Source organism: Sesamum indicum, linkage group LG12 (assembly GCF_000512975.1).
Source record: "Sesamum indicum cultivar Zhongzhi No. 13 linkage group LG12, S_indicum_v1.0, whole genome shotgun sequence".
NCBI classification, from domain to species: Eukaryota; Viridiplantae; Streptophyta; class Magnoliopsida; order Lamiales; family Pedaliaceae; genus Sesamum; species Sesamum indicum.
This window is the reverse complement of record NC_026156.1, coordinates 1,606,695-1,617,787: the sequence shown is the minus strand read 5'-3', so window position 1 is coordinate 1,617,787 and position 11,093 is coordinate 1,606,695. Positions and strand designations below refer to the sequence as shown.

The 11,093-nt window shown below is 38.0% G+C and overlaps 2 protein-coding genes and 1 long non-coding RNA gene across 5 annotated transcripts in view; 2 read left to right on the top strand and 1 right to left on the bottom strand.

Annotated features, from left to right (window-relative positions):
* LOC105175000 (kinesin-like protein KIN-14F) overlaps positions 1–7,842 on the top strand; it is a 10,330-nt gene extending 2,488 nt beyond the window's left edge. The window contains exons 3-18 of one of the 2 annotated variants that reach the window (XM_011097288.2): positions 22–185; positions 289–432; positions 934–1,287; positions 1,654–1,722; positions 1,822–2,046; positions 2,678–2,759; positions 2,933–3,028; positions 3,157–3,336; positions 3,564–3,670; positions 4,224–4,402; positions 4,505–4,669; positions 4,769–5,022; positions 5,316–5,479; positions 5,561–5,728; positions 6,153–6,853; positions 6,968–7,842. In XM_011097288.2, coding sequence (XP_011095590.1) covers positions 22–185; positions 289–432; positions 934–1,287; positions 1,654–1,722; positions 1,822–2,046; positions 2,678–2,759; positions 2,933–3,028; positions 3,157–3,336; positions 3,564–3,670; positions 4,224–4,402; positions 4,505–4,669; positions 4,769–5,022; positions 5,316–5,479; positions 5,561–5,728; positions 6,153–6,853; positions 6,968–7,121 — 3,206 coding nt within the window. In that variant the 3' untranslated portion in view covers positions 7,122–7,842. The remainder of the gene's footprint in view (positions 1–21; positions 186–288; positions 433–933; positions 1,288–1,653; positions 1,723–1,821; positions 2,047–2,677; positions 2,760–2,932; positions 3,029–3,156; positions 3,337–3,563; positions 3,671–4,223; positions 4,403–4,504; positions 4,670–4,768; positions 5,023–5,315; positions 5,480–5,560; positions 5,729–6,152; positions 6,854–6,967) is intronic. The other variant, XM_011097291.2, reaches the window with a different exon arrangement.
* LOC105175002 (regulatory protein RecX) lies at positions 7,392–11,065 on the top strand. Of its 2 annotated transcripts, none has more exons than XM_011097294.2 (6): positions 7,392–7,716; positions 7,937–8,202; positions 8,282–8,444; positions 9,508–9,600; positions 9,818–9,905; positions 10,491–11,065. In XM_011097294.2, exons 1-6 carry the CDS (start codon positions 7,643–7,645, stop codon positions 10,770–10,772), a joined length of 966 nt encoding a protein of 321 aa, XP_011095596.1. In that variant the 5' UTR covers positions 7,392–7,642; the 3' UTR covers positions 10,773–11,065. The 2 variants fall into 2 exon arrangements, with proteins under 2 accessions (XP_011095596.1, XP_011095594.1); XM_011097292.2 differs by having other exon boundaries at positions 7,928–8,202.
* LOC110013007 lies at positions 7,602–8,032 on the bottom strand. The gene is made up of 2 exons (XR_002288150.1): positions 7,906–8,032; positions 7,602–7,768 (listed from the first exon to the last, which is right to left on the bottom strand). It is a non-coding gene; the product is annotated as an uncharacterized LOC110013007 (long non-coding RNA).

The following is an 11,093-nucleotide window of genomic DNA, read 5'->3' as shown; positions in this document are numbered from 1 at the left end:
TTTACAAACCTATAATTTCAGCTCTGAGGAGGTATCAGGCGGCGCAATGGCTCCGGCAGATGGACCAGGGCGCTTCGGAGGTGCTCCCCGAAGAACCGACGGAGGGGGAATTTTGTTTGGCGCTTCGCAACGGATTAATTCTCTGCAACGTCCTCAACAAAGTCAACCCCGGGGCTGTTCACAAGGTACTGCGAACAATCAACTACTATTTGTCGTGGATTTATTTTTGTTGGATAAGTTTTGATCCTTTGATTGTTTAACGATGTTTATGATTTCTTTTTGTGGTAGGTGGTGGAGAATCCGGTGCTGGATGTCCAGGCTACGGAGGGGGCAGCACAGTCTGCTATTCAGTACTTTGAAAACATGAGGAATTTTCTAGTTGCTGTTGGCAAGATGAAGCTACTTACGTTTGAAGCGTCTGATCTTGAAAAGGTTTGCACCACTTTTTGGGTTTGTGTTGCTTATATGCTGGTCCTGTGATGATTATGCTGTGGCATGTGTAGTAGCTTCTTAAACCTATCATGGTAGATGTCAGCGATAAGGTGATAACGTCTTTGAACTTGATTCACACAGTCAAGTTGAACTAATATGGACTATAATTGATTTGCAGCAGACTTTGTACATTGTTTTAACTTCATTTCATCTCTTATGCTGATTCTTTCTGATCCACCAACACCAACCTTTTGTTAACCATGAGGATGCCCAAATAGTGGTTTCTTCAGCGGCCTCATTGGGCTTCGCGGTTTTTTGATATAAATGTTTAACATTTTGTAATGTAACTTATGTTAAGATTGCCGTCCAGCTTAAATGAAATGTGTTTTAATATTTTCAGCTAAAATATGTAAATGATACACATGCTTCTAAATGGTTAATTAACTTAGTTATGTCTTTCCTGTTATACATTCATGAACTTCAAAATTATTGAATTTATAGGGCGGCTCATCAGGCAAAGTAGTGGAATGCATTCTATGTTTAAAAGGATATCATGAATGGAAGCAATCTGGAGGTATTGGAGTATGGAGATATGGTGGAACAGTGAAGATTACTTCATTCATGAAAGAATCACCATCTACAGGTAGTAGTGAGAGCGCAGATGAATCAACAGATGATTCTGAATCTTCACAATATGAACAGCTAATGGAATTCCTCCATTTATCTACTGAATCACATGAGGAATCCAGGGCAGGCAATGTACTCAGCTTCATGTTTGATCATTTTAGTCTTGGTCTTCTACAAGCTTTTCTGAACGAAACCAATGGGTTTGAGGACTTGCCTTTGAGTCCAACGGTAGGTAAGACTATTCTTTGTTTATTGTATCTGAATATGCTATTTGTTGTGTTTTGTGGGTACTACAAAAGATTTTCTGAAAAGGATGTCTGAAAAAGTTTCAACATCTTGAAGGGAATAAAAATTCTCAACATGATGGTTAACCACGAATACATAAAGATTGTTCTTTCCCTGTTTGGAGGTCTTAAAATACATACTCTTGTATTAATTTTATTTGGTTTTTGACTTTTTAGTATCTGGATAATCATATGCATACAGCAGTCTATCATTGTAATGCATCTTTTCGAAGAATTTGTTATATCATTATCATCTGCATTTTCCAAGTATACCAACCATCTTCATTCAGCTGACTGTCGAAATATGTAGGTTATCGATTTTCTGCTGAGGAAGGTTGTTAAGGATTTCTCAGCATTATTGGTGTCTCAGGGTGATCAGGTAATTATGGTTGGAATAGCTATTTATGAACATGACACAGTTTCTGCCTGTTCAATCTAGTACTAGAACTAATTTATCCTCTCAATCTTTGCCTTGCAGCTTGGCTTATTTTTGAAGAAAGTCCTTAATAGTAATTGTGGTCCTCAGACAAAATCTCAATTCCTTGAAGCCATAAGAAAGTACCTAAGTAAAAGGACCAGGCTTGTATCAAGTGATATTTCTAATTTCTGCATTTGTGGTGGAAAAGGTGATGTTGCACGGCATGGAAGTATCTGCTCTCATGGTGGTTTAGAACTACTTGATCTTCAGCACAGACAGCTAGAGGTATTTGCCCTTGGCTTCTAAGTGTTTTGTCCTACCCTCTCCCTTTTGATTTCCTTACTTAAGATTTATAGGAGGAGTATATAGTGAGAAATTCAAACTGATCCACTAAAAAGATTTTAACCTTTCACAACTTTATACTTCAACAGCCAGCAGTCGAAGTCAAATTATGGTGAAACTTTTTTTTTGGGTTTTTTTTGGGGGGGGGGGGGGGTTGAAAGGGAAAGAATACATTAAAAAATATTACTGAACCAATGGATTTGGTTGAGATCCTATTTGCTATTGAGTTGATCAGTAATGGAAGTTAAGAATTCTGGGAAAAGGATTATTATCATTGTGTTCAGACTTCAACATCCAGCTTTATCTCTAAGAGAGATTTTGTGGGTTGCTGTCAAAGGTTTGCCAGTTTTGGACTTTTTGATCAAACTTTTGGGAGGTGCCAGACATACAGTAATAAGTTAACTGCCTGATATATATTATATGTGCTTTTCATGTGATGCTTTTGTTTGTAACTGAAAAATGTATATTTGCTGCCAATGTCAGTATACTTCAACTTTGCATGTTTTATGTGACCTTGCATCCTCTTATGTGAATATACTCCTGATAATGTGTTTCTATTGTTTTAATATTACAGGACCTAAAAGCTATTTATAAAGAGACAAAAGAAGAGGTCCACCAGGTTCAATTAGGATGGGAGAAAGAACTCCAATGTCTGGGTCAGATTCAAGCCAGCAGTTACATTTTGTCATCTCATTCTTTTTGTTTTTCCTTTTGCATTTGTATGCTGTCTGCATGAAGACATTTGCCTTTTTTAGTGCCAAAAAGTTCATATTATGGTTACTTCTAGCAGCATTTGTCTAGTCTATTAATGCAACAATACCTTTAACAGGGCACCATGTCAAGGGCCTAGAAGTCGCTGCTTCTTCATATCAAAAGGTTTTGGAAGAAAACCGTCTTCTCTATAATCAAGTTCAAGATCTAAAAGGTGATCGTTTAATTTTAAAAAAGGCTCGTAGACGATGCCTTTTGGAGTCTAAGAGCCTGTAGCCCAGAAGCATATAATTGGCATTTGTATGAAACTGAAAATTACCATAACATAATTGTTCTTCGCAGGAACCATCAGAGTTTACTGTAGAGTAAGACCGTTCCTTCCAGGACAATCTAACGGGCAGTCGACAGTTGATTATATTGGGGAAAATGGAAATATTATGATTGTGAATCCCCTGAAGCAGGGTAAAGATGCAAGGAAGGTTTTCTCATTTAATAAGGTCTTTGGAACAAATGTGACACAGCGTAAGCCCTCATCACCTTCTCTTTTAGTTGATATTGTAATCTAGCCACCTTTGAAATTAGATATGTCAAATTGAAAGTTGTGCAGCAAGGTAGGTTTCACTACGAGACATGGACAATCTCCAGTGTCATTCTTAATATTCACTCCGCATATAATATAAAAGCAGCCACATCATTGCCTAACATTCTTTTCTGAAGCTTCTTATGCTAATCTGTTTTCGATATTGCAGAACATATATATGCAGATACCCAACCATTAGTGAGATCTGTTCTGGATGGTTATAATGTTTGTATATTTGCATATGGTCAGACTGGCTCTGGGAAGACATACACAATGGTAATGTGGTTTTTTCCAATAGGAACTGTAGCATCGTATTGCATTATTAATTCAGAAAGTGAGTTTGTTATAAACGGCATGGCACTTTTGGCTGCACAAAGTTATGAACTTATCATTTAGGGGAACATATTATGATTTGTCTTACTATGGTTGTGGACAACTAGTGGATGATGCAGATTGCAGATGTTTGGTAATATATTTGTATATTTACTCAAGCACTCATCATTAGCCATGTTATTCTATATCTATATATCTAGATACAACTCCACTGCATAATAATTTCAAGGAAGAAATGTTCTTACTGAAGTAATAACTGGAACATATTAGTTGATTTTCCTTGGATAAATTTGGAGTTATTTAGACTTCAGACAAATTATTCCCCTGTGACCCAATTGGGAAAGACATGCCAATCTATATGGTGGCAAAAGTATGTAAGAGTTAAGCTATTTCATAACGGGCAGACCATCATAACCAAAAAAGATATAGCTTGTTTGTGTTCTCTGTAAGATCTTTTACACATGAGTACTGAATCATTTACATTCCATGTACACAGAGTGGTCCAGACTTGACAACAGAGGAGACATGGGGGGTGAACTATCGTGCTCTAGGTGACCTGTTTCACATTTCAAAGGCCAGAATGGATGTTATAGAGTATGATGTTGCAGTCCAAATGATTGAGATATACAATGAACAAGTGAGAGATTTGCTGGTCTCTGATGGAACCAATAGAAGATATCCTTGTCAAACTTTTTTCTCATTGTTGATGTGAAAAAGTTTTCTGCTTATGATATACATCTCTTAACGTGAATTGTCAATGCCCTTAATTGTTTTCACATTAGATATCCGAAACAATTCTCAACTTAATGGTCTCAATGTTCCTGATGCAAGCCTAGTTCCTGTTAAATGTACTCAAGATGTTCTTGATTTGATGAGAATTGGACAGAGAAATCGTGCTGTGGGTGCAACGGCTTTGAATGTGCGGAGTAGCCGATCTCATAGGTGATCCTTTTTTGTCCCCTTTGAAGCTTACAGTTTTCCGCATGACATCTCTTCTTTAATATTATTTTTATAATCTTCGATGGACACCCTTTCTTGCAGTATTTTGACAGTTCATGTCCGAGGAAAAGAACTAGTCTCAGGCTCCATCTTAAAGGGTTGCCTTCACTTAGTAGATCTAGCTGGGAGTGAAAGAGTGGATAAATCTGAAGCTGTTGGTGAAAGATTGAAAGAAGCTCAGCATATTAACAGATCTCTTTCTGCACTTGGAGATGTTATTGCTGCTCTAGCACAAAAGAGTTCTCACGTACCTTACAGGAATAGCAAGCTTACTCAAGTCTTACAAGATTCTCTAGGTAATTCATGCAATCTACGTTTTTGTAAACATTCCTTTTAGATGCAATCGTTCTTCTGGTATGTTGTTGAGATATGAAATGAAATACGGTCTCTACTCCTTGCCTTACATGGTAACCTTTTTGAGGTACTTGATTGTTGACCTGGCATCAGATTATGCGAGTTGGCTTGAAAAATCTTGACTACAAATTGTTTGTCAGAATAAAATGAATATCAAGATATTGTAAAGCCTGTTGCAGGTGTAATATCAGTTCTGCAAAGCTTATTGTTCTTATTACTGTCATCTTTTCCACAGGGGGACATGCTAAGACGCTGATGTTTGTGCATATAAACCCAGAGGTTAATGCTCTAGGGGAGACGATTAGCACTCTCAAATTTGCGGAGAGAGTTGCCACAATAAACCTGGGGGCAGCCCAATCTAATAAAGAAACTAGTGAAATTAGAGAATTTAAAGAAGAGGTCTGTACTTCTACAATAGTTGTCTAATATTGGCTTTGATCTTGTTGAGCTGATGTTCTTAATGTTTCATGGTTCATTAAGATCTCAAACCTCAAGCTAATTTTGGAAAGAAAGGAAGCTGAATTGGAGCAGTTGAAAAGTCGCACAAATAGAGCTGCTGTTTCACCACTTCGGGTGCCTAAATTTAACAGCAATTCCAGTTTGAAGCCAGACATCAGTCAGCAACTTGTAGATACTCAAAACATAGAGGTAACTGCCAAAAGCTATTGCATAGACATGAACATCATAAATCGATATTCAAGTAGTACCTAATATTCCAAATCCACATCCTTCATTAAATTTAATCACTTTTGCTTTGTCCTTTTGACTTGGTAAAATGTAAAAAGTAACTGGAGCTAGTTACAATAGAGGTTTTGAATGTGTTTATATGTGAGAGCCTATGATAGACACTAATGTAAAAAATAAAACTATGCAGTTGGCCTAATACGAGGCATGATCATTGAATTGCACGGCATTGGTTTTGGAAAAGTTCATTTTTAAGGAAATATCTGGTGCAATTCAATACTTCTAATTCATAAAAGGCTTAACCATCTTTGTGTGACATTTGCATATTAGATTTCCAATTCATGTGGTTTGATGAGCCAGAAGTAGATCTGATCTCTTTCATGCTAAGTTTCAGGCAAGAAGCTGTTCCTCTGGTAAGCAGAGAAGGCCTCGAGTGCCCTCAAAATTCACGGACAAGGATGTCATCCCAAAAGTGCCCCTCCTAGCTGAAGAAAGATCAGTAGGCTCCACAAATCCTAGATCTCCATCTCCGCCAATTAGGAGATCAATATCCACTGATAGAGCTGCCCTCATCAAACCTAGAATAAAGTCTGACGCACTTGAAAATTCGGTCATAAAAGTCCCATTTCCACCAAGTCTTGCAGTCAATAAATCTGTTGCCAGTGTGCCTCCAATTGTACCATCTGCCATGAGCACACGCCTCTATGCGCTGGGTTCACAAGAGGCACCTCTTCCAGATGCTTTAAACAGCCTCCAGAGGATCACACTACGAAAAGTTCCTCCTGAAAATGAAGAGGAACAATTCAAGCAAGCACTGAATGTGCGGCAAGGTGGCATCAGAAAATCTAAACCAGAGAGTAAGCTCAAGACCAAACAACAGACATCAGCTAAAGTTCAGAAATCTGGTGTTTCAGATACGACCTTGCTTTCGGATGTGGGCACCCGTAAAATGCTGGAGGAGACTCCAAAAGTTGATTTTTCAGATCCTGAAAGTGAGCAGGGACGTTTAGGATTGCCGGCATGTGGTACCACTAGGGTGAAGAAGCTTCATAGGAACTTCTCAAGGAACTCTCAAAATGTAGAACCAAGGTATGACGGAAATATTTGCTTTAGAAATTAAGCTTCCATATTCGTGGACTTCTCACATGGAACTTTTTCCTAGTCCATTTGTTTTCACGGTTACATGTTCTCTTTGTCAAACAGAGAACTAATCCAGACAATGGATCCCTTATCGGCTGGGTACCAAGAAAATAAACTCTCCAACATCGTACCTCAGAACGTAAAAGAATCAGGCAATTCATCTGTGCGTGAATTTCGAAGGAGTAGATCTACGCCTCGAGGGAAATTTATGATTTGACTGCAAATGAACTGAGAGCATGTGGTCATGAGAATATTTGTACAGTACATTCTTTACATGTTGATTCCAGATTGCAGTGCTCTTTACATACCATAATTCTGTATTTATGAGGTCGACATGATTCATTCCTTCATGTTCATATTTTGTCAAGATACTATTGATTTTTTTGCTGTTTCCACTTGATGTGGGCAGCTGAGGAATGAAATATAATAAATACAGCTTTCAGAACACAAGAGGATTAATATACTTACTGCGGATTTCTCCTTTTCCCATTTGATGTTACAATCCGATGCTTTGTGTGAATGAATATCATCAAATTATTTATTTATTTTTTAATTTTTGACTAGCTTATTATTAAAAAAGGAAGAAGAAAACATAATACATGGCGTGAAGAATCAATCCCGATACGCGCGTAAAAGGCTAACCATCTCCATCTGTGGTATTAAAATCCAGGCCATCTCCAATTTTTGCCGCTCGCGAATTAGGGTTTCAGTCTCCCTTCCATTCCTCAGCGTCCAAACATGGCTTACTTTCCCGGGAACTTCATCCATGCAACTGCAATCAAACTCCAATTCCGAGTCTTTCTAATCCCCTGGTCGGTATCTTCTTCATTCTCTGCCCTATGTTCTTCTGTCTTTCCCTCTTTCCTGCGAAAATTGGAATTTTATCAGTTTTGGAGATAAGAGCAATCCACTCAGACGACATAAGAATAAGGATTAAACTCTTGTGTGGAAAAACGTTAATCTTGCTACTTTATATGGCAGCCATAGTCATTGTGTATTACTTTTTAAAGATTTAATATTTAGGGTAAAAAGGAAAAGCGGAATAATTTGCTGCGCCAAGGGGAGGGACTACAGTAGCTCGTTTCCAGTGAAATACATTCCCAACAAATCCTCAAGGAACGAAGGAAATGAAGTTGTTTCTTTGCCTCAAAGGTATTTGAACAAAAGGCATGATGAGCCGGAGTTGAATGTAGCGACTGCCAATATTTCCAAGAGTGCAAGCCGGAGGATTTTGGATGTTGAGTCCATGAATCATGACGCCTGCAGTACTTCTAACATAAGTCATGGGCTGAGTTTTGGTATGGTTAAGTTACGCTTAGTATATTTTTATGTGAGAAGTTGAACTGAAATTTTTAATTGTTATGTGGGAATTTCTAGAGGTGGAAGAAGAGATCGAGGGGGATTTCATGGCTGTGAATGATGAATTCATTGAAGAGCCTGATGAGATCATCGATAATAGTAGTCAAATATGTCTTGGAATTCAATCAGGTTATAGTCGGCAAGATGTGGAGAAGTCGGCGATTGAGTTACTTGCTTCCAGGTTTATTATTTAAATAATTTCATATAGTTGAATAAATTAGAATGCTCTGATTTTCCATCTGTAACTGAATACTTAGTAAATTTGATTGGTTTTCTCCCTTAATATACTGATCTAGGTTAGTATTTGTTAATTTGTTGAGAGATTTTAAATCACACAAGATGTGTTGGAAGCAGAGCAGTATTTCAGTTATATGAACCAAATAGAAATGAACACCTTTAGTTGATTTGATTCCACGTCTAAGATTTTCTAAAATATCAAGTTATGAGCAGGCACAAAAGTGATTGAGCCAATAATGAATAACCCCAACCAAGAAATAAGTCTTAACTTTCTGACTAATATACTTTGCTACCTTGGACTCGAGTCCTCGACTTGGTGAAAGCCTTCCCTTTGAAATAACCGAAAAGATGGAAACCAAATAGTATCCTGTGAGAACGAAGTGCAGATGGTAATGGCTCAATCAATGCATCCAAACTGTTGGATCGTATGCACTATGCAGTGACTTAGAATCCCTCCAAAAGGAGAATCCAATGGATTTTGAGTGAAGTTAATTCTTGAATGTTCTAAATATTGTATTTGTGTGAATCTGAACTAGAGTAAGAAACATCACTGAAGGTTTTATACCTTCACTAGGATTACCCTGAGGTTGCAAATTCGTGCAAACAAGGATTTCCTGCTATATGCTAGGCTTGCTAGCCGAAGAAACAGCCAGCTCTAGCAGCTGTTTCCAAGGGAGTGAACCTCCTAATGAGGTTTTTCCATTTGGTTTAGTTGTTGCTTTGTCATGAATGAGGCTAAGCTTTTGATGCACTAAAAGGTGTATAATCATTGTCTTGGTTATACAATATGCTAGTGAGAGAACCTCTATTTTGTGGGAATCCTTACCTTTCATTCAAGCTCTGATGACGACATAGTGAACCAGCTAGCTTGTTGGTCTTCAAACTTTTCTGTTGAGGAGAAATATTGATGGGGTTAAAAGATTTATGTGCTTGCTCAAACTCATCTTAAAGTTTGCTATGTGTATGTTCACAATTTTGTGTGCCTGAGGCATGCTGCAAAATTGCAGAGCATTTACTGCTGTGGAGCTGAAAAAGAAGCTACAAGGAAAGAGTTTTCCACTTGAAATTGTTGATGCAGTGATAACAGACTATCAGAACAGGTGCATAGCCAAGAACATGTAGTTTTCAATTCATCAGTCTTTCTGGGGTAATATGGATGAAATTTCTCTTGCCCTGTACTAATCAGTTTTGGAGTTTGGCATGGTTCTACATGAAGTTACAATTAGAGGCCTCATATGAGGGAAATTTTACTTCCAAGCAATCACCAAATTGCAGCACAACCCACTTGCAGCCCTTGATCCTTGTTTTTTACTGTAGGGGTCTGATTAATGACTGCTTATATGCGGAAACATATTCTCGATCCAGATGGTCTTCCTCGAGTTGGGGCCCTCGGCGAATCAGACAAGTAAATTTAACTCTATATTATGCTATAAACTGTTCCAAATATGTATTTTTGGTATATCATTGGCAAACTTTTCCTCCCCTACCTCAATCAGCAAACTTTATTGGTCCTACTGACGGTGCAGTGCCCCCTTTATTGTGCTCTTGACAATTTACTGCGCACTTTACAATTGATTTTAGGTTTTTGTAATGGATGATTTATTGCGTTTATGTCCAGTTACTTTTTCATCAACTCAGGCCAAGTTGCTAAGAATAGGAATTTTTTAAGTCTTAGTTAGGGAGCCTCTTTTTGCTGTTTTATCCATCAGGAGAACATGGGAAAGAAATTATAAACTTCCAGGGGATGCTTTTCCCCTATAGGTACAATTTCCTTTATCTATTCCACCCCATCTTGCTGAGAGAATATGTGAGTTTCAGCTCTGTTATGATAGATGTTGCTGTACTTTGGCATTAGGTTGACCTGTTATTGCGTGGTTATCTCTTTATCTTTTTGTCCACTTAATTTATCTTAACTCACGCTTCAGAAGCTGTAACTATAATACCTTAGAAAGAAAACAGTACGTCTAATTGTATTATGATTCTTAATTAGGCATTATTCAAAAAGGGGGTAAGCGAAGTAGATGCAGAGAAAGCGATAAAACTAGTCTTTGAGAATGGTGAAGGTGGTGGAGATCAGGATTCAGGAATTGCTATGTCAAAGCATTCTATTGATCAGCTATACGTTCAGGCCTTGAAGCAATGGCAGCGAAGTAATGGAGCCCCTCAAGAGACACGAAAATCAAGAATCGTCCGGTGGCTTCAGTATCGTGGCTTCAATTGGAGTGTTATTAAATATGTATTGAAGAAGTTGGAATCCGACAGTCCTTCCTAAAGCCTTCCTGCTCTGCTGCCAGTGGTGATAACTCTTCGTCGATGTGCTGTTCTTATCAGTCTCAACGGGTTTAGTATGGACTTGTCAAATGTACCCTAAGTACATGTAATAAATGATGAAAGGAACAATTGTGAGGAGGATGCCAGGAAGATTGTTGTCGTTTCTCTGAGGCTAGACATCAGATACAATGCATCAATACATTCTGAAATAGATACGAGAATTTGTTTCACTGAGTTACCTATTATCTGAGTGATGAGTACTGTGCTTGCAATGCATCTCTCATCCTTATATTTTTCCGTGGTGCAAGATAAGGGATTCACT

Excerpts from the sequence above, each read along its gene's own strand:
- LOC105175002 (XM_011097292.2), top strand. The coding sequence starts at position 7,643 with ATGGCTTACTTTCCCGGGAACTTCATCCATGCAACTGCAATCAAACTC. Across the intron at positions 7,717-7,927 it reads CGAGTCTTTCTAATCCCCTG|GGTAAAAAGGAAAAGCGGAA; the intron begins GTCGGTATCTTC and ends TTTAATATTTAG. Across the intron at positions 9,601-9,817 it reads ATAACAGACTATCAGAACAG|GGGTCTGATTAATGACTGCT; the intron begins GTGCATAGCCAA and ends TTTTTACTGTAG.